Genomic DNA, 22429 nt, shown 5'->3' with positions numbered 1-22429 from the left:
GAAATTCTTACCAAACTTGATAGCTCGCAGTTTAAATTCAACAGAAGATATTTAAGTGAAGTTTGCACACCTGAACAGAGGACAAAAATGGCAACACTTTAAATTGTTGGGGGATGATCTCAGTGCTTCTCATCAGGGGAAAAATGCCCAGTTTTGGGGAATTCTCTTTGATCTTCGACCACAACGCTAAGAAGAGTCATAGAACACAATTCCCGAATTTTTCCGCACGTTTTGGTGTTTTTTATGGTGCTGTTCCAAACAAAGCAATTTATGCGGCGCATTTAGAGTTTTTTTTTTTTTTTTGTTTTCCCCAGTTCCGCTGGGTTCAGCGTACTGTGTGCAGCACTGAAACGCGTCCGGCGGAAATTCATCCCACGGCCGTGTCACGAAAACGATGGCAAGCGGCATTGGCAGTAAGTATTATTTTTTCAACATTATCTATAGCCTGAAAGAAAATGTTAGTGAAGGAAAAACTTGGGATAGACTATTTCACGCAGTTTGGTTGTAATGAGAAACAAAACGATACATTGAGGGAACTGTGTGTCTCCCGAATTTCTCCCCCCGCTCAACGCCGCTAAGCTAGCACTGTTATTTGTATATTATCTGTTTCTCGTGTGTGAGTTATAGCCATATTTGTAATAAATGTGGAGCAGAAATGCATTAACTTGGTGTTGTACGCGATAGTGTTTGTAGGAACTTTCTCGACGCTAAATATGAGCTAATTTGTAAAACGCTACCGCTAACGGAGGCGCGCTAACTGTTGTAAATAATGAGGAGCGGCGCTGCTCCGCTGTTTGTGTTTTGACGTTTTACTGCATCATGACTGCAGAAATGTCAACTTTTCATTGTCGTGAAACCAGACACAATTAAAACAAGGGATGCAACTGAGAGAGAGAGAGAGACTAGACTGGATCGCTAACACTGATGGAAAGCACTGAAAGTCATTGTTTGGTTTTGGTTGCGTATTGTTTACACGGAGCAACTACACACTGCTACAGTTTCACATTTCCATAGGTATCCCCCAAGCTACTTCTGTATTTCACTATCACGTTACAAAACATTGCAATTTCCAGAGGCTTGCTGGTTACAGCTTGTTCTTAGTTACTCATACCTTGTATTTAGGAAAGCGTTACCTGAAATCTACTTCGGGGTACAGAAAGCATGCGGGTGGATGGATGCAATATTGATACATTCAGGGTAACCTGAACATGACTTGACAAGGGAACCCAATCACTTTATTAAATCTTTAATGCAGGTGCAGAGGTGAGACTGCTTACTCTGCCTGTCCTTCTGTCAGTGTATCCAGCCACCCAGTTTTATCATCGGCAGAATGTGCAAAAGTTGGACAATTATCACCAGACTGAACCCAGAGAAGGAGATCTACTCTGATCTTTATGGCTTGAAGTGTAAACACAACACATTCTGCTAGTTGTATTCCATCCATCTTCATGCATAGTTGTGGGATGCTAGAGCCAGTCCCAGCTTACTACGGGCAAGGTCACCAGTCCATCACAGATGAAACAAGTTATTTTGAACTGTGGAATAAAAAGGGAAGGACCCAGAATAAACTCACGCACACACAGGGAGAACATGCAAACTCCACACAGGAAGGCCTGGCTGGTATTTCAACCCACGACATTCTTCCTGTGAGAAATTACATTTGCAAACCACTGCTCCACACAGCGACCTGGGAGTTGTATTGTTGATGGAAAGTAGTTTTGAACACATGCTGTCTGTCGACTGGTGGCAGTCAGTGTGTGCAAATATGTCTCCGTCTGTGATCCAGAGAGAATTGTAATGTGGAGGAATGCAGTCAAGCGATGTACGGATATTTAGGTTGTCTGATAAAACGAGTAAGAAAATTGAATTAATTTGACCCTCAAATAGGAGGTCCATGTGTGTTCTTTCCACCCCATTAATGTAATGGTAGGAGAAACAATCCAAATATGTCTTTATTCAGTGATTTTTTTTTTTCTTCTAAATTTGACTAAGAGGTGTGTGTGTGTGTGTGTGTGTGTGTGTGTGTGTGTGTGTGTGTGTGTGTGTGTGTGTGTGTGTGTGTGTGTGTGTGTGTGTGTGTGTGTGTGTGTGTGTGTGTGTGTGTGTGTGACTAATGTCATCTGGAATTGAATCCAGTTCATTGCAAACCTACACTTGGTAAAATGCACTTTGAAATTGAATGAATTGTTAAAATCTGTTTGTATGTTTGTGTTTTTCTTTTTTTCTCCTCACTTCAAAGAACACAAGATTCTCAACGTGGGGCCGACCGAACCATGGTCTGTCAGGGAGAAACTGTGCCTGGCCTCCTCCGTTATGAGGAGTGGAGACCAAAACTGGTAAAAACAAATAAATATCCCAACAACTCCGAAATCAACTTTTACTTTTATAATCTATTCATTTGGCAAAACAAGCCGAGTTTTTTACTGTTACACAAGCTTTTGGCTTTCATAGCTAGAATTGAATTTTTATCCCATTGAGAAAAAGCCTGCTGAACCTGTTTGCCATGAAGTGAAGATATTTAGATAAAAGGCAGCTTCTCGCTGTCCAGAAATCTGGATGTTGTGCCTGTCGTACCTGTCCACAGCGAAGTAAAGCTGTGTATCGTCAGTATTGTGTGTTCTTAATGTTTGTCTTCACTTTTGAAATAATCAGTTAGTTTGGACTTAAAATGTGATTAAATCACAAAGCCAGGTGAAAGCTTTAATGTTAATGGATAGTAACACACAAACCTGTTTCTCCTTCACATACGTTGATCTCAGATTGTGTTCTTGAGCCAAACTTTGCAGAGTTCTGTGTTTTTTTTTGCAGGGTATCCGTAAGCAGAGCCATCAAGCCTTTTTCAGAGCAAGGCCGTCCACCTGACTGGTTTTCCCAGAAGGTGAGAGCATTACTTCTATTACATTTTTTCTTCGTGGTCTTTAGAATGTAACTGATTAGAAGGAGTGTCTCTCAGTCCACATAAGAATCAAGTTTCCCCTCTCTGTTTCCCAGCACTGTGCCTCACAATATTCTGAGCTTCTTGAAGCCACAGAAGCACCAAAGTCAGTATCATCATGGCACAGAAGCACATCAATACGCCTGGAGGAAAATAAATCAGAGGTAACTTAGGGTGTGCATGCTCTGTTTCTCCAGGCGCAAGCGTGGCGAGAAGGGCGAGGTAGTTGAGACCATCGAAGACGTCATCGTTCGGAGGCTGACCGCTGAGAGGATAGAAGAGTTGAAAAAGCTACTGCGAGACACTCAGGAGCAGTACAGGTACCAAAACACTCCAGAACCAGCCCCCCGAGGACTGAGACTGAGGAGCTTCAATCCTCTGTCCTCTGTTTTCCTGTCAGAAAGTTGAAAAAGGAGGTGGATCTGATCCAGACGGGTCACATGGACTCCCAGGTGAAGGAGCTGTGGGCCGAGATCACACTGTAAGCCTCTCATCTCTTTTTCTGTAAAGACGTTCTGATTGATTGGTCTCCAAAGAAGGCCTGAGAATGATGGTACAAACATCAGCTGTAATTCATACCAGTTCTTTTTAATTCCAGAAAGAAGAAGCAGGAAGAGGAGGAAGCAGAGCAGAAGAGGAAAGCAACAGAATCGGCATATCAAGGTAGGCTCACTCTCACCCTGTTGAAATACTCAGATTCATTCTGGATGTTGGAATTCTGTTGATGTGCCCGGGTGTCAAATCCATAAAACACTGTCTAAATTATTCAAACTAAGCTAAAACTTTGAGTTAAAAAAAAGAACCCTTCAATGTATGATTGTGTCTCCAGTCAAGCACGATTCTGATGCATAATTTGCAGTCGGCTTCACGTTTGCACCAGATTATTTATAAGCTTGATGTCCAGCTTCAGGTGTCGGGTGTCCACACACAGGATCAGACCCAGTACCTGATACTGGTGTCAGTGCAGCACTATTCTTCTGCTAGCTCCACACACACACACACTCACACTCACACTCACACAGTGGCAAAACTCCAAAAAAACAAATAATTGAGAACCAATACTTTTTAATTGAAGTAGTTTAATTCACTGATCCTCTCTGTCCACCACAGCTCGACAGGCAGTGAAAAACACACCGAAGCGTCTCCCCAGTGTGACCGTCCGCTCTCCGCTGGGCGCCAGCCCCCCCACCATGGACTCCCAGACGGACTCCTCAGTATCCACGCCGCCCATGGACACAGGAAGTGTCGCTTCGGAGGACACCACCACCCTCTCAGTCGTAAGAACGCTTCTATCGTCACTTATTGGGCACGTGGTGAAACATTCCCAGTCCCAGCGTTATTTGACATCAGGATCGTGGTTTTTGGCAGGCCCACGGGGTGGGAGTGTTCCTCCCAGCGGCAGACCCTCCAGCAACGGGGCCCAAAGAGGGGGGCCTCACCGCTCTGGCCGACGACTCGCCGCAGAAGAGACTCCTCACACAGAAAGCCACGCCGCCGCCCTCGCCTCTCCTGTCAGAACTGCTGAAAAAAGGCAATCTCATCTCAGCCAGCCCTCGCCTGGTAAGACACGCTTTAGCTCGGGCTGGAATGGTCCAAAAACGAGAAATTACTGGAAATCAACATTTCTAATAAGCAGCATTCACACAAACAACAAACCATCCAATACATTTTTTTTCTCTCTGTAATGAAAATTTTAAACCCTATCGATGCTCTGCACACTTGTCTGCTTGAGAAAGTTTAGAAGTGCAAATTTAGCTGTAATGGGTCGAGTTTTGAAACATGCAGTCACTCATGATTGATCATCAATGGGTTCAAAGGTCTAATCTTGCCGTTGATCAGCTTCATGGTTTTTCCTCTCTCACTTGAATCAGTCAGTTGTATTTGTTTGGCGTCAGGTCGCAGACGGAGACACGGCCGGAAGTCTAACCAACGGCGTCCAGACCGCCACAGCAGCGGCAGCCTTACCGTCCGGTCACGACATCATCACAGGTGAAGACTGCTTCATCTGCCGCCGTCTGTAAACTCCCAGTCAGCGCTCTGAAACATCTAGTATTGTGTCTTTTTGTTGATTTTGTCCACTCGTCTTGACCGAATTGGTGCAGTTCAGTTAAATTTGTTGGTTTTCGGAGATGGACGAGTTGTGCTCCCTCTGTATGAGTCCGGCAGTTGTGTTGAACTTTGTTGTGTTCCTCACGTTCCGCCGTCTGTCCGGTTTCCAGAAGGAGACGCGGAGGCCGCTGTTAAGGCGGAGCTGGTTGAGGAGGCGGGCCTGGTGGAGGAAGACCTGGTCGCCGTGTCCTACATGGGAGACGAGCTGGACCTGGAGACGGTGGGAGACATCATCGCCATCATCGAGGAGAAGGTAGGTGCATCCTGGGAGTCAAATCATCCGCATCAGTTCGCCTCCCGTGGTGTGAAAGAAACTAATCATTCAGCCGCTGCACAACAAACCTACAGCTTCTCTGACTTATTTACTTCCTGGGAGAGGAGCAGGGCACCGTTATCTATTTCTTCCCCTCTTTTATGAAAACTTAATTCTTTATAAACCTCACATATTGCAAACCCAGGTTTGACTCTAAAATGTCCACTCATGGGACAAATACAGCATAAACTGGGGAGCGTTGGATTTATTGTTCTACAGCTCAGAAAAGAAAACGCTTTAAATATTACTTCCTGACAGCACAGACGTTTCAGCCCGGTGAGATTCAGCCTCCAGTCAGACAAAATGTCTCCCTCCAGGCTGTAATGACAAACAGGATCTGGGAGCTCAAACACAAGAAGGGAGAAGTTCCTGGATTAACAGCACTTTGAAAATATAGCCAAGAAATGGTCTCAATGTGCAGGATCCGAATTATCCTGATGCTTTTTAACTGGTGTGTATTCAAGAAAGAGGAGAAAAGATTCTAATGTCAGGAAAAGAAAATGCTCACATCATATGATTCATTCATATATCGTAATCCGCCACAAAGCTTCTGATTCCTACTGGATCAATGTGACAGAGGAGGAAGGGTTTGTTTTTCCCAAACTGAAAGCACAACTCACATTAAAGACAAATGTAAACCAGACAGCTATGAGGTGGGAGATGTGTTCTTCTACTAACCCTGCATTATTATTATTAACATTATTATTATTGGATATAGGTATAGATATAGGTGAACCCATACAAAGAAAAAAAATTAAAAAGAAGAATGTGACAAAATGAAGTCAACTTAAAGCAATACAGTAGAAAAATGGTTAATGTGAAATCTGGATATATTCCACATGGGGCGATTGACTTACTCCTGAAAAATTTGGAAAGATAAATTCTCTCTTCCCAAAGCATCAAAACTCAGTCTTGGTCTTTTTTTTTTCTTCATCTAACTAATTGCAGAGAGACGTGTGAGAAAAAAGGTTTTAAACAAGTTTTAAAACTTTTAACTGGTTTGCAAACAGAATACTGTCCAGTGCAAAAGCATGTTAAGATGTAACGTTTCATTCATGTGTAGTGATGTTAAAGGAGGGGTATTACGTGTTTTTTAGCCCTTTAGTATCAGTCTGCCGCACACTCAAGCAACAGCTTTGCCCAAGGTTGGATGGTGAAAACTGTATGTGTCAAAAACAACTTAAATCAAATTTGCCTCTGCATCATGGCTGCCCGAATGACTGGAAATGAGTTCCTGTCTCTTTAACAATCTCCTCGCCTTAGCAACTCGCCCCCCTCAGAGCGTCCATCTCGGCTATTTGCGGTGTATTAGCGCGAGCTGTGCAGGAGGAGCTGTGCGGACTACGTCAGAGATGGGGTGGAGCTGTACATTATGGGTGGAGCTGTGCAGCACCGAGCATTTCAGCGCTCAACATGGCTGACAGGGGGAGATTCAGGGATTGCTCAAATATGTGTGAAATGTTCAGGAAGCAACTCCATGTGTGTTTTTAATGGGGAAATGACACTATAGCAGTATACAAAGCTCAAAAGAGTGGATTTTGCATAATACCCCGCCTTTAAATCAACTTTGTTCATCAGTTTTGTGTTTTTACTACATTGTAGTAAAACCGAAACTACACCGACATGGAGACTCGGTGTGAAGCAGCATTCCTTCCATTTGTTCTCTCAGTCTAAAGCCTCAGTATGACTGGTGGAAGCAGAGCAGATGTTTTGGTCTGAAGCTCAGATTATTTGTGTTGTTGTTCGATTTATGCTTCGTGTGAATCAGAACACATTTCCAGTCCAAACATGAGTCCGTGAGCGTCAGGTTTCAGAGCGGAGTGGGATTTCTGGTGACGTCTGTCTGTGGCGACAGGTCGACGACTCCGTGGAGGCTTTGGATGCGGCCGCGGTGGAAGCGGCGCTGTCTCTGTGTGAGGAGGCCGTCTCGGAGGGTCACACTCTTCCGGGCCCCTGGGAGACCCAGGAACTGAAGGCCTCGGAGCCCACGCCCTCCGTCCCAGACCCCGACCCTGCTCAGGAACCTCAGGATGTGGCCGCAGTGTCGGCCCCGACCCCGACCCTGACCCCGGCCCCGACCCCGGCCGGCCTGGAGACGCAGAGTCAGCAGGACTCTAAAGGAGAAGAGAGGCTGAAGGGAAACGGCGAGGCGCCCGAGGTGACGGGGAGTGACGTCACGTCGTCCGTGGCGTCCGACGACGGCACGGCGGGAAGCGAGGTCACGGAGGAGGGCGCCACGACGAAGGAGGCCGCCGAGGCCACGGTGAAGACCGAAGGGGAGGAGTGGAGCCAGCCGGAACCAAACCTACCCTGCCTCGGTGAGCAGCACACACACACACACACACACACACACACACACAGACTGAAGTAATGTCCTTCATCTCGTTATCTTCTAAGCGTCTTCTCGTCTTTGTTCACAGACTCCGAGGACAGTTCAGTGTCTGGAAAAGAGTCCAAGGTAACGCCGATGTGTGTCTACACATAAAAGAAAAGAACTCGTGATGCAGAGGAAGAAAACTCAGTTTCCTTATTCTGCGTTTTGTGCGTTTGAATGCAGGATGTGAAGGAAGAGGAAGCGGGGAGTGAGGCGGACCCTGAGGAGGGGATGGAGATAAAGGAGGAGTGTGTCGAGGGGGAGGGCCAGTACCTGTCCGAGGTGGAGCGCGCCGCCAGCGAGAGCGAGGACGGCTACGGTCCGCCTTCGCAGCGCTACACGGCCGACTCGCTGGCCAGCAGCCCGGCCTCCTCCTCCCAGCTGTGAGTGTCCAGCCGTCTCCGACTTGTGGACGGTCCCCTCGTCTTTCCCCTTCTGCCCTGACCTCCTCTGTCTCTCCTCCCCGCTTTAGCTCCACGTGTGGGGAGGACCAGGAAACTGTCCAGGCGCAGAAGATCTGGAAAAAAGCCATAATGCTGGTGTGGCGAGCCGCAGCCAATCACAGGTGAGCCTCGCGCAGTGTCTCATCGTAATGGGTGAGGGACGGTTCTAACGGGGGTTTCCCCTCCGCCCCCGTCCTCCAGATATGCCAGTGTCTTCTTGCAGCCCGTGTCAGATGACATCGCTCCCGGGTACCACAGCATCGTCCACAGGTGAGATCAAACAATGTCCAACAGTGAGACGCATCCTCAGTCTTCTTTGTGTCGATTATAAAGGCGTGTTGTTTCTCGTCCCCCTCCAGACCGATGGACCTGTCAGCCATAAAGAAGAACATCGAGTCCGGCGTGATCCGAACCACGGCCGAGTTCCAGCGCGACATCATGCTGATGTTCCAGAACGCGGTCATGTACAACTCGTCGGACCACGACGTGTACCACATGGCGCTGGAGATGCAGCGGGACGTCCTGGAGCACGTGCAGCAGTTCCTGGCCACCCAGCTCATCATGCAGACGTCCGAGAGCGCCATCTCCGCCAAGAGCCTCCGCGGCAGGGAGGGGAGCCGCAAGCCGGGAGAGCCGGCCGAGAAGGTGGGTTTGGCCCCGGCGGGGGCGTGACCGTGAAGTGACTGCTGTTTTTATTGTCGATGCTATGGGAGTGAACACTGGATTCACTCCAAACGTGTTGATTCTGCGGCTTTCGTTGAGTTTGGGCTCTTTCTCTCAACGTGTTCGGTCACACGGTCAGCAGTAGATCTGCCTCACTTGATCCGAAGTGGTTTGATCGCTGTGGGATTAAAGTGATTTGTGTCGGCGCGCTTGGCTTTCCTAGCTCCAAACTTTTGCAGGTGGTAAACATTCCCAGATGTTGTGTCTGTGTTTTCCTTTTTGTACAGTTCTGGAGAATTTATGTCTGAAGTTCTGAGAACTGTTGAAACATGTCGGTTGTTTTTATTACTATCACTGGATTCGCCTTCTGTTGAGATGTTCGTACAGGCGTTTTGAGCACGTTTAACTCAAGTGTGTCGAGTTGTGATCTGAAAGAACTGATGGTGTGTAGTCGGGTTTATCACATGATGCTGGTGTCACATGTTGGAGGATGAGTGAATAATATGCAGACGACTTTGCTGTCAGTTAGTCTGAGCAGTTTGATTAGGAACGGTGACAGTGAGTCGGCTTCTGTTCATCTGGAGGAAAATCAAAGCATAAGAGAACCTGTTGAAAGTCTAGTGTGTGCTGGCTGCGTATGAGGACGTTTTGAGGTTAAAAGTTCGCTGTGGAGAATGCACTGTGGCTTGAATCGGCACAGAATCACTCTGATGAAATCTCTCAAAAGAAATATTTGCTGATGTGAGCCAAGCGTTGCTGTCATGTGACCTATGAAGTCTGATGGTCATGTTGAGTCACAGAATGTCAGATCGGGTTTCAAAAAGTCATCTGGGAGACTTGAGACCTTCACCAGTCCAGAGGACAGGCTGCTGAGAGGAGAGGTGAAGACTCAGAAACACTACAGAACCTGTCAACAGCTCTGCTCTGTTTCCTCTTCTACACACACACACACACACACACACACACCTGAACCCCAGGGACAAAGTCTCTGCTTTCATTAAAAAATCATCAGTACACGACTGAAGAACTGGACGGACGAAGCAAAAATTACACTGTTTGGTGAAAAGATGCAGCGCACTGCATAACAAAATCAAATTTTAAAGCCTCGGACCAGCTGTTTTGGAGTTGCTTTGCGGGACGACCGTTAAGTTTGGAGAGGGAAATGAATTCCTGAGTTTATCCTGCAGGACAGTGTGAGGGTGGCTGTCGCTCAGTGAAGTAAATTTACAACCAAATGATTCCATAAATCCACCCGTGGGAGTTTCCCCGTTAGAGTTCAGCCTGGAGTCCAGTAGAGAGACTTCCTAATGACCTCCAGAAGTCCATTCATAACACATCCAGGCAGTCTGGCTGAGGGAAGGAGGATTGTTTGGGAATTCCTGCTGAGCTTTTTCTCTTACCAAGGTCACGTCATGGCTCAAGCCTGGCTTTTCTGCCCTACGACACTGGTTCCCTTCTTACCGGGGTAAACCATTACCTGCTCCAGATCAAGTTATGTTCCGCCTCCTGACCAATCAGATCTCTTGAAAATGACGTGCTCATTCTTAGAAGATTGTGATTGGTGTATGGGTCTTGAAAGGAGCGCCTTGGAGAGAAGGAGTTTTTAGGGATCCATGCAGATGTGAACCTTTGGATGAACTCAGTGACATCCTGTACGAAAGGACCAGATTTTCATCAGATGGGTTTTACAGAGACAGTTTAAGAAATAAAGCCTTGTCACTGATTTCCAGGTTCGTTTAGCTCCGCTGTGGTTCTGTTTGAAGTGAATAATAATGGTCACACGTGGCAGAACTGCAGAAACACAAATTTATGAAAAGCACGACTCATGTTGTCGCGGTGAGGAATTAATATTCCAACACAAAGCGTGCCGGCATGCAGAGCTCAGCCTCAGTGAAGAAGATAAGCTAAAGAACACTGAGAAGCTCTGCCCCGAAGGTCTGTGCTGTAAATGTGAAAATAAGTGATCACCATGCTGTCTGTTTATGAATTCTGTTTATTGAGCATTTTTTCCTTCTCTTTGCTGTGGTGACTGTTGTTTTTGTCCTGGATGATGTTTGAATTCTTCTTGTTTTTGAAGAGTAACTGTTCCTCCATGGGAGCAGTCGGCTGCTCTGCAGGGTTTCTCCATGTTTCCCATTGGTTCAATGCTGCAGACGCCCCTCTCAGCAAAATTGGAACACTTTGTGTTGAATTACCTGGTTGATCGAATGTTTGGTACTTCCACTGATCAAGTATTGCAAAGATGGTGGAGATTGATGTGAATCCCGCCCCGTAGCTCAGGGCCCTGGTCAGAGGAAGACAGAGACATGTTATTGTCAGCAGTTAAGAACTCAGCATGGTCACTTTCAAGGGATACTTCAACATTTTGGCAAATTGGCCCATTTAGCGCAATTCCTTAGTCATTTCGAACAGCATACTTACTGTTTTTTGTGAGGGCGAGCTGTTGTTTATTCAGAGGCGACTCGGGGAAGGTTTTCGGGACGGACACAATGGAAGTGGATGGTATTTTTGTTCCCCTCGTCAAACTCATCAAATACACAATCCAACAACCCCAAAACACTTTGGTGGACACGTTATAATCCGCACATTCATTATGCTATGAAAAATTATTGCCAAATGACCAGATTGAGTTGTTTATGCGAAGATTGCTCAGACGGAACTACTTACTAAACATGGCGTCTGGGCGTAGTGATTTCAAAAGAAAAAGTAGTTCCCAGTATTTGCTTCAATGTCGTAACGCTACAATATTATTTGTTGGTGTTCCACAGCGTAGTGAATGTGCGGATTATAACGTGTCCACCAAAGTGTTTTGGGGTTGTTGGATTGTGTATTTGATGAGTTTGACGAGGGGGAACCAAAAATACCATTCACTTCCATTGTGTCCGTCCCGAAAACCTTCCTCGACTCGCGTCTGAATAAACAACAGCTCGTCCTCACAAAAAAAGTAAGTATGCTGTTCGAAATGACTAAGGAATTGCGCTAAATGGGCCAATTCGCCAAAATGTTGAAGTATCGCTTCCAGGCCTCTGCCTAGTTTTTTGCTGCATCATCTGATTGATCCAGTGATAAGTGTGTGTGTGTTGTGTGTGATACTGTGGGACTGCTGGCTGAGGACCGTGGATCCAAAGTGGATCCAAGTTCTGTTGATCCCTCTGTGTTCACAACAAGGGACTCTGCTCTCTTCTGCATCCAGAGACGATAATCCGGCACACCTCAGATGGTGAAGTGTGTTTTCTGAGTGATGCTACAGTCGTGTGTGTGTGTGTGTGTGTGTGTGTGTGTCCAGCAGGTTGCCACTAATTGCAATCAGGACACAATGAGCTTTGTCATGGAGTGCAGATGTCTTTTTTTTTTCCTCTGTCTCTCTCTCCTTGGATTCACATGAGCATTACACACACACACACACACACACACACATGCCACAGCGTCTGTTTCCGTGGAAGAGCTCTGAGTTTTAACCTGCCAGCTGGTTCGCCTCCTGCATGCTCGCCGCAGCTCCTCACCGACTGCCGTCTGTCTCTGACTCATGTCGTCTGCTCCCTTCTGTCCTCCTGTCTGATTTCTTTTTCTTTCGTCTTTTTTTCCGCCCCCCCTCTTCCCACCGGCGTGATGTCTGCCTCCTCATTTTATAAACTCAGAACTTGGGATTCTTTGCTGCTCGTTGCACTTCTGATGAGTCAGTCGTCTGATTAGGAGAAAAAAAACAGCATCATCCTTGAAATGGTCATTTGTGCATAAATTTCTGCGCTTTTCTTTACAGAATAGGTGTGACCAGTAATAGCACAAATATATGAAACAATTGAGGTGGAGACTGTCAAAGCTGACTTTCTTTAATTTGATTGACGAAAAGGAAACCAGTGAAAAGCGAAAGGTCATAAAGACTCCTGTTTCTTCTCCAAGTCCCTGTTTCCTAAACTCTTCTGTCGCTCACTGTTTCCTATCTGGCTATTGGAGTGTGTGTGTGTGTGTGTGTGTGTACACCGGTGGCTTCGATGTGATGTGCAGGTGTCCATGCTGTGCCCTCGGCTCCCGACTTGTATGAAACTTGCTTTCTCACGCTCGTGTGCCTTCTCTTTCTCTTTCTCACTCCGATGTTTGTCCTCCTACAGGACAGTGTCCCAATGGCCTCTCCTGCTTTCCTTCTCTCTCTCTTTGTAAGTATTCAGGTCCTCGCTTCGATCCCACAAGAACCGGGCCACGCTCTGCACACGCTTGTCTCAACGCACATGCACACACACACACACACTGACACACACAGTACACATCTGTCCATGACTGTAATCTTCCACTCTCTCTTCTCTCTCTCCTCATTTCATCCGTGGCCTTCAGGGAAATAAAACCAAGAAGTGAGGACTTAAGTAATTTGCAGGGACTGGTCAGAAATAATAGTCATTTATTGATTAAATGTACTGCAACATTTTCATATAGTGGAACAAAATGCAGATTGAAATGTATGTGAGATCCAGTTATCTACACCTTGACAGTGACTTAATTAGCGAATCGATTTCAGCGATTATACGACCTGAATGTTATTTTTCTGTTGCAGCTGTGGCTCAGTTGGTACAGTCATCTTCTAATCCCAAGGTTGGCGGTTTGAGTGTGTTTCAGCAGGATATTGAATCCCAATTGGTTTGCAAGCATGTCAGCCGTGTGTGTGTGCGTGTGTGTGGGTGAATGTGATATCTCATGTGAAGCGTGTCGATACAACTCAACCTCAATAAGGAAAGTCTGTTTCCTATTTTTAAAACTCGTTTTTAATCCTGCAGACGGTTATTTGTGAGGAAGAAAAATGTCAATGAGAATTAAAAAAAAAATAGATGAGTTTTAATTTTGTGATGTTATTTTGAAGTTTCTTTTCTTATGCCTGTGAGAGGTCGAGCTCTGAAGAAATGTAATGAAAGTGTGTGAGGGTGGAAAACGACATGCAGGAACAGCTGAATTTACATGGGACTTTTTATTCCTCTAAAAATCCGAATAAAGCCTGATAGCCTAAAAATAACCATGTAAACGCCTGAAAGTTGAGTGTAAATCCAAACAGATCGGCAGGTTTATTGTACTTTAGAAGCGGAATTTTATGCTAATTAGGCGCGACTTCATCCTGGTTGTTCTGCGCATGCTCCGTCCTGATGACGCAATATTCCAAGATGGCGGCCCGCAGTCGGCGTTTCGATTCGTACGGAGCCGGTTTTTTTAACAACAGTTTTAGAAGAATTGCATATAATAAAACGAGCGGATCGACGGGCGTTTAACAACGCAGACATTTCCAGAGCTGTGGCTTTAACACATCACAGTGGAAGAAGCTTGTATCAGGCTGGTGCTGGAAACTTCTAAAGCTACTAAATCTTAATATTAGTAATTACTACTACCCTTCATTTCATGAGTGCATTGTCGGTTTTTGTAAAACCGCTATAAAACCTAATGAGTGTTGAAAGATATTAATTGTGCTGAAGAATCGAAATGCACAGGATGCAGGGGTCTGCAGCCTGTGTCTCTGGACTATCTGCTGTCCAGTTGTCCCCTCCAGTGGCTCCATGAAGCTTAAAAGAATACTCCGAAGATTTTGGACCCACGCCCTATCCCTATCATTTACAGAGTGAGATAAGCTCATAAATACCTTTTTTGTGTCCATTCCTCCAGTGCCTGGCTAACAGCTGTTAGCATCGTAGTTAGCTTAGCTCAACTACGGCAGGTGAAGAGGAGACAGAGCCAGACTGAGAAAGTGGACAAAGTCCTCCTTCCAGTGGTCCAGGGGACGGCGTATTAGCACATGAAGTAAATCCGAATGGTTATAAAACTTTTTAAAAGACGTGTTTTCTTTTCAATCCCTTAAAATAGCGTTTTGACACAGATCTGCACAAGCATAGTGCGCTGCGGAAGGATATACCAGGCGCACAGCGGCTGAGTCTATGCTTCTACTGCTGTGCTCCGGTATATCCTTCCGCGGAGCACTGCGCATGCGCAGGTCTGTGTGGATCAAAACATTATTTTAAGGGATTGAAAAGAAAACACGTCTTTTAAAAAGTTGTATAACCATTCGGATTTACTTCATGTGCTAATACGCCGTCCCCTGGACCACTGGAAGGAGTATTTTGTCCACTTTCTCAGTCTGGCTCTGTCTCCACTTCACCTGCCGTAGTTGAGCTAAGCTAACTACGATGCTAACAGCTGGGAGCCAGGAACTGGACTAACGGACACAAAAAAAGGTATTTATGAGCTTATCTCACTTGTAAATGATCGGGATAGGGCGTGGGTCCAAAATCTTCGGAGTATTCCTTTCAGATGTTTCGCACACTACCAGTCGCTTCAACTGATGAATGTTAAAAATGGTTTGGTTCGACATGGACAGACTCGTCTTTCAGTGCTGCTTCATCTGAATGTTTCATAAGTGGAAAGAAGCAACAATCATGTTGAAAGTTTAAAAAAAAAAACAGCCACTGCTAAAGAAAGGGTTAAAATAGCTGAAATTGCTAAAAGAAGGTAGAAGAGGTCACATAGCTAAATGGCTCCAGAGATTTTATCTGGTGAAAAACATGTTCCTGCTTGCAGACCTCTGCACCAGGTCTGCTAAGATAAGTGAAAGGTGCTGGTCGCCGTCATTCCTTTTGGTTTCTTGGTTTCCGGAGAGCAGGCGTCCAGTCAGTCCGGCTCTGCTGCCGGTGTGATGGCAAGCTGAAAGACCCCTCCGTACACAGCTGTACTGCACCTTCTCTCTCTACCTCCCTCTCACACCTTCTCTCTCACACACACTCCAGTACATCTCTGACCACACACCCTTGAACTTCTGTACACACACACACACACACACACACACACACACACACACACACACACACACACTCAGGCTCCAGTAACCTGTCATCACCCAAGCTTCCGTCGACCTTCGGTTAATGACCCCATGCCGGTTTCCTGTTTTGTTTCTTCTTCTTCTTTTCTTTCCCCCCTGTTCACGTGCGGTTGTCTTTGTCTCTGCATGTTCTAATTTCATTTCTCCTTCCTTTCTTTTTGAAGCCCCCCGTTCTTTTGGTCGCCATTGTTCTCTTGAGTTCCTTCGTTTCTGTTCTTCATTCGGGGGACGGAGCCCTCTGAGGCCGACTGTGCTGTGTTTTTGTGCGGAGCTCAGTCAGACGAGGAGGCCCCGCCACAGGGCCTCCCTGCACCCTGTCCAGATGACCTTTGACCCCGACACTCCCATGCTCAGTCTCTCTGTCCGTGTCTCTCTCTTCCTCTCTCTGCTGCAGGACGGAGGCACCAGGGGTCGCCGTAGTGCCATGGAGGCCGACCTCAAAATGAAGAAATAGACAATAAGAGCAGAGGTGTGTGTGTGTGTGTGTGGGGATATGTGAGCGTATGAGCAAGAGCTGCATCAAAAGTCAACGTGCAGCGTCATGGGAATTCGCTGCACGTCGACTTTACCCAAATGTGTTTCCAGCAGGCGGAGCAGCAGGTCAGCGCGTCTCTGCTCAGGACTCTGTGGAACGAGAGGAGGAGGATTTTCACCAGCAAAACGTCTGTTCCAGATCTCATGACAAAGGACAGGGTCAAGTTTAACATTCATGCCGCGTCACCGTTGCGTCCGTTCAAGGTCATTGATTGTCCTGTCGACTGTGTGTTGCACCAAACTGTACAGACTGAACAACACTACACAGCAGAATGCACAAAGGAAACGGAATCGTCTGATCGCAGCTGAAATGTTAAGAACAAGGTTGTCTCTAAGCATTTCATGGTTTGAATTGATTTGCCCCGTTCACAAATTCAAATGGTGCTTCACATCATTCAGTAATAAATGATCACATTGATTAAATCTCTCAGCCAACACACAGCAGTGTATGTTTCAGACCGTTAACTCTCACACACACACTTCACATTTCAATCTTTCTTTTTAAGCTCCAGGCCTTAAATTAAAGACAAGGATGCTACAGTTAAAATTAAACATGACACACAGTTGAGATTGGCTTCATCACGGTAAACTATGTCTTTAGTTACGTACCACTGTGTTCGCCTGCTCATTTTTCACGTCGTGTGTCCTGGAAGCCACCAAGAGACTGAGCCGCCTTTTCTAACCGCATCCCTCTGTCACCTAATGTTAGTTTGATGAATCACCTTAACGCGAGTTAAATGTCACATTTTCTCATGGTGGAGAAATGATTCTAAATTGATTGTTGCCCCCTGAATCCAGCGAGCGGTCTGAAATCACCTGCCGTGTGAGATGGCTGTGATGTAAAACACAAGCGTCCACTAATGGGCTCAAACAGGGTACACACACTTCATCACACCGCCGCCCCCAACGCGCCACTTAGGATGTAGCCAGTGAGTGCAGTGCTATGTAAATGGCATCAGAGACGTGTTTGTATTGGGTGTTAGATGGGAGGACAAAATCACCGTTTTGTACCTGAGACGGGTCGTGTAGTTTGTGTTTGGGTAGCTGATACGTGTACATGTGTTCTGTTGTACATTTGTTAAATAAAGATTGTATCTGAACCTACAGTAGGTTAAAACCCGCTTCCGTGGAACTCCAGAATTTTTTTTTTTTTTTTTTCAGAATTGTAATATTGGACTAACATGAATTGAGGTTAACTAGCACACATTATTTCAGTTTGTTTGTTGATCACCGGCTCAGTGGACCACAATTTTTAGCAGATGAGCAGATTTCATTGTAACACTGGTTCTCTTCAAACTCGGAAGAATCAGCAGGAAAACATCCGAAGAATCACCTCACATGTTCTGTGGATCCAGATGGAAATTTCTTGTTATAGGGCATTTACTAAAATGCTGGAAGGTATTTCAAAACTTAGTCGTAACACCTTGCTGAGTCATATCCAGAAGGGGTGTTGAAAAGCACCAGGCTGACCACACATTTCACCAATTCTTCCTTAAAATGTCTGAATGGGAGACATTTCTCATGAACGTCTGAACACAATACCAGGGTTCCTACGCAGTATGGAAAGTATGGAAAAGTATGGAATTTGATTTTAGAATTTTCCAGATCTGGAAAAGTATGGAAAATTGAAACTATTGTATGGAAAAATATTCATGTTTCCAAGACTTCTATCATTGTTATATTTTCTAAAAAACAAAAAACAAAAACAAAAACCAAAAAAAGGAAAGAAAAAGAATATAGAAAAAAGAGAAATGCATCAATCTGTTGGCAGCAGCTAAAAATGTTTGTGTGAGAGCACACAGACGGTTACGGTCCTGGAAAACATTTGGGCAGATTTCTCAGCTGACATTACACTCCGGTCCGGTAGGTGGCAGGCTGGCAGCAATGCTCCTGTAAACTGGATGCCAACATAGATATATATACAAACCCTACATGGCTCATGCGCGTTGTAACCCAGTGGGGACTAACGTCGTCACATGGCGGCCATCTTGGGACAGGGCCACTCACTCACTCATCACATTAAAGGGCATCTCCAGTTTTTTGACACCTGGACCTTATTTATAGGTGTGTCATGCGCATATACTCACTCAGGCAGACATGGTGCAGCTCGGAGTCCAGAAGTTATTTAGATCCACCCGATTTAGCGGGGGCCACGGCAGGGGAGCTTCAGTGGGACATCCTCTCTGCAAAATCGCTCATTTCGGCTATATTCCTTCATCCATCGCCAGTGTTATCATAAAGTCAGCTCGTCTACCGTCTTCAGGTGGGTCAGCTGACAGTTTTCGCTTACTTAGCCACAGTTAGCTCGGATGGGAACGTTGGAGCTCCTCTCGACAGCAGAAAGGCACTCTGAGTCGCTGCCGTGCCGGGCGGGGGGCTGCAGCCTCCCGGCGAGTCGGACACCCGGGCACCGTGACAGCCGAGGCCGACTCAAAGTGCCTCTCTGCTGGGGAGAGCAGCTCCGCGACGTTCCCATCCGAGCTAATTGTGGCTAAGTTAGCCCAGCAGAGGCGCACTGCCCGTGGGCTGCGGGGCGCTCCTGGAAGTCTGTCCTCACCGAGAGTCTCTGGAGGTCTCCAAGCCGGGCGAGGAGCGCTGACGGGAGAGGCTCCAGCATCCGAGCTAATTGTGGCTAAGTTAGCACGTTGTCAGAGAAGAGCGAAGCACAGCAGAGCATTGAGCATCCAACCCCGGATCGAAAGGCAACCCGGGGCCGCCACGGGCCCCCCCGCACTGCACGGCGCCCAGCGCCGCCACCGTGGCGGACGGTTCCCCCAACCCAGCGGTCCAGCCTTCAGGCCCGGTCGGGCTCCGCAGGCGGGCGGCCGGATCCACGCGCCAGCCGCCCCTGGCCGTCCGACCGTGGTGGTAGCTGAGCTGACTTTATGCAGCCTCCCGGCGAGTCAGACGCCCGGGCGCCGTGACAGCAAGGCCGACTCAGTGCCTCTCTGCTGGGGAGAGGAGCTCCAACGTTCCCATCCGAGCTAATTGTGGCTAAGTTAGTGAAAACTGTCAGCTGACCCACCTGAAGACGGTAGACGAGCTGACTTTATGATAACACTGGCGATGGATGAAGGAATATAGCCGAAATGAGCGACTTTGCAGAGATGATGTCCCACTGAAGCTCCCTTGCCGTGGCCCCCGCTAAATCGGGTGGATCTAAATAACTTGTGAAGGACTCCGAGCTGCACCATGTCTGTCTGAGTGAGTACATGAGCATGACTCACCTAGAAATAAGGTCCAGGTGTCAAAAAACCGGAGTTACCCTTTATTGTCAATTGAGCGTCAACTTTGAAATAGCTGGTGATTGCTCAATTTTTGTTCAATTTTCAAATGACTTGGTTTGTTAGAAACGTCAGACAAGTAGATATTTAACTGTATGCAAAAAGAAAAGTTGTGATTTTAACATTTAGTCTGAATCATAGCAACATAACGTTAGTAATAAGTTAGTAATAAATCAAACCGTCTCTAAATCTGTCAAGAATTCAATGAGTTGAGTATTTTAGTGTAAATCACTCACCTTCCCTTAGATTACACAGAGCGCCCCGGAGTGGCCCACTGTCCAAAGATGGCCGCCAGTGAACGACGTTGTTGACTCCGCCTTGAAGGCCTCAGTATGCTTCCCCGTCACCGCGACGTCGTTCGTACGACGTCTGCGCCGCGCCCTACGTTGGTCCTACGCTAGGGCTTGACGTGCGCCTGCCAAAAATTCTGACTTCGCGTCGAGGCGACGCGTGGTGACGTGAACGTCGAGGGCTGTGATTGGTCCGCTTTCGTGTTGTTTATAGAATGAAGTAGAACTCTCCCCGAATGCTTTTCTGATCCGAACACTGCTTCGGGAGAAATTTAGATCCAAAATTGAGCGGCGCACATCCCTGTACTGTTAGCCGTGTTCAGACTTGGGGTCCGTTACTCAAAAAAGTAAAGAGTTACCCGTTACTAGTTACTTTTGAAAAAAGTAGTGCCTTACACTACTTGATTACTCCATGGAAATAGTAATGAAGTTACACTACTCGTTACTGCATAGAGCTCCGGAGCTGTGCTCCCTCATCTCTCTCCGCGGAGCGCTGCCATGCACAGGTCTGTGAATCAAAACGTTTTTTTAACAGATTGAAAAGAAAACGCGTCTTTTAAAATGTTTTATCACCATTGGGATTTACTTCACGTGCTAACACGCCGTCCCCTGGACCACTGGAAGGAGCATTTTGTCCATTTGCGTAGTCCGGCTCTGACTGACTTCCAGCTAAGCTTCAAGCTAAGCTACTGCGATGCTAACAGCTGGGAGCCAGAGACACAGGGATTTCTGAGCTTGTCTAACTTTGTTAATGTTAGGGAAAGGGCGTGGGTCCCTGATCTTCGGAGTATTCATTTAAAAGGGGCATTTACAGTAGGAGGGAGTGCAGTGTGTCAGTGGGGCACACATTTATATAAGGCAACCAGTTTTACTTTGATGGTTCCATCAGCCCTGACCCGGAAGAGAGAGCGAGCAGTTGCTCGCATGGCCGCCGTTCATCTACTGGTGGTAATAAAAAAACTCCGCTTAAATAATATTTTGGTTGCTCTATTTGCAGTCATTGTAAAAGTAACGATCGTAGCGTTTCATTTGTAACGCTAGTTTAACTACCAATTTAGAGGGAGTAGTGCCGTTACACTACTCGTTCCCATCAACAGTAATTTAACTACTTGTAACGCTGGTTACTTGTCGTTACATACCCAACTCTGGCCGTGTTAGCACTGTTAGCAGACAGGGCTATGTGTAGAGCCGCTCCTAAAATGGCTTTAATTGTCCAAAAGCTCATTAGTTTCACCAATATTTCATCACGGTCCGCTCAGCCTCTCCTCCACCACAGCCCGGTGTCACCAGATATGTCAGATATGCAGATATATGTTCGGTAAGTGCAGCGTGTCTAGATATCTATGTCTATAGATCTATGTCTAGGTAAAAGCCGGAGCTACGGAAGCTGCATTATTGTGACTGCCTAGCGACTTGGTGGTGAAACTGCAGAGGAGGGTGTTCCCTTGACGCAGAAGCAAGATATGTTCAGTAGCAGCGTAGGGTTGCCGGCGTAGGAACGACGTCGCTGTGGCGGGGAAGCATACTGAGGCCTTAAGGCATCTACTTCTTATATGATATCTATGGATGCCAACCACCAAGCAAAACCAACAGAAGAAGAAATAGGGCAGGTGAGCCAGCTACTGCTCATGAGCGAGCTAAAATGGGAAGATGTAAATTTTCAGAGGAGTAGGGCTGGGTACCGTTTAACGGTACCTCAGTGGTACTGACCGAAAAACTCCAGTATATACCGGTACTGAACAAGAGATGTGCGTACGGGTATCAGTTTCGGTTCTTAAAGTGGCTGCGTGGTCAATAAACATGCGCGGAAATTATGGTTCAGTTCTTCTCTTTTACTGAAAAAAATGGTGCATCCATCATTGAACATGTGACCACGTCTCACCGGCTCACACTCTTTCTAACAACATGCAGAGAGCCTCACAGAGAGCCTGCAGCCCTTCTTCCTCTGTGGTGTCTGTGTAAAATAAGGTTGAACATGCAAACAGCACACCGAGTGGCATGAAGTGCAAATGCAGTCATGGTGTTGTCTGTGCGCCGTGAAGGCAGGTACCGAAAAAAGTACTGTTCAGGAACTGGTACCATACGTGAGGTATCGAAAAAGTATCCCGAAAAATATCTAACGTTCCCAGCCCTACAGAGGAGTGGCTAAAAAATCCCAAATACAAAGGCTGGTTGGCAAAGGATTCCGGGCAGACAAGAAAAGCAAAATGCAGACTTTGCATGAAGTCCTTCGACATCTCCAACATGGGGGAGGCGGCAGTGCTGAGCCACATGATGGGGAAGAAACAGCTCAGGATGGAAACCAAGGAGTTCCTTGTCACAGCTGTGACAAAGCTGCTGGATAAATGCCCCCTTAAAGGAATACTCCAAAGATTTTGGACCCACACCCTTTCCCTATCATTGACAAAGTTAGACAAGCTCAGAAATACCTTTTTTGTGGCTGGTTCCCAGCTGTTAGCATCGTAGTTAGCTTAGCTCAGTTGCTGGAAGTCAATAGAAATCGGAGCCGGACTGACGAAAGTGGACAAAATCCTCCTTCCAGTGGTCCAGGGGACGGCGTATTAGCACACGAAGTAAATCCGAATGGTTATAAAACATTTTAAAAGACGTGTTTTCTTTTCAATCCATTAAAATAACGTT

The 22429-nt window shown here is 46.5% G+C and overlaps 1 protein-coding gene across 4 annotated transcripts; it reads left to right on the top strand.

The window, feature by feature from the left end:
• The first annotated feature begins 351 nt into the window (after window positions 1-351).
• Window positions 352-17321, top strand: brd8b (bromodomain containing 8b). 4 transcript variants are annotated; one of them, XM_030111083.1, is made up of 20 exons: window positions 352-413; window positions 2240-2336; window positions 2809-2878; window positions 2992-3041; window positions 3133-3255; window positions 3336-3416; window positions 3534-3598; window positions 4046-4212; window positions 4304-4495; window positions 4831-4924; window positions 5155-5297; window positions 7213-7675; window positions 7778-7815; window positions 7915-8114; window positions 8204-8296; window positions 8376-8444; window positions 8534-8819; window positions 12947-12991; window positions 16076-16150; window positions 16270-17321. In XM_030111083.1, exons 1-19 carry the CDS (start codon window positions 395-397, stop codon window positions 16133-16135), a joined length of 2355 nt encoding a protein of 784 aa, XP_029966943.1. In that variant the 5' UTR covers window positions 352-394; the 3' UTR covers window positions 16136-16150; window positions 16270-17321. The 4 variants fall into 4 exon arrangements, with proteins under 4 accessions (XP_029966943.1, XP_029966933.1, XP_029966959.1 ...); XM_030111073.1 differs by having other exon boundaries at window positions 16267-17321; XM_030111099.1 differs by lacking the exon at window positions 12947-12991.
• The last annotated feature ends 5108 nt before the right edge of the window (window positions 17322-22429 follow it).

The sequence above is a fragment of the Salarias fasciatus genome, chromosome 2, assembly GCF_902148845.1.
Source record: "Salarias fasciatus chromosome 2, fSalaFa1.1, whole genome shotgun sequence".
NCBI classification, from domain to species: domain Eukaryota; kingdom Metazoa; phylum Chordata; class Actinopteri; order Blenniiformes; family Blenniidae; genus Salarias; species Salarias fasciatus.
The sequence above is the reverse complement of the archived record's forward strand: the minus strand, read 5'-3'. Positions and strand labels throughout refer to the sequence as shown.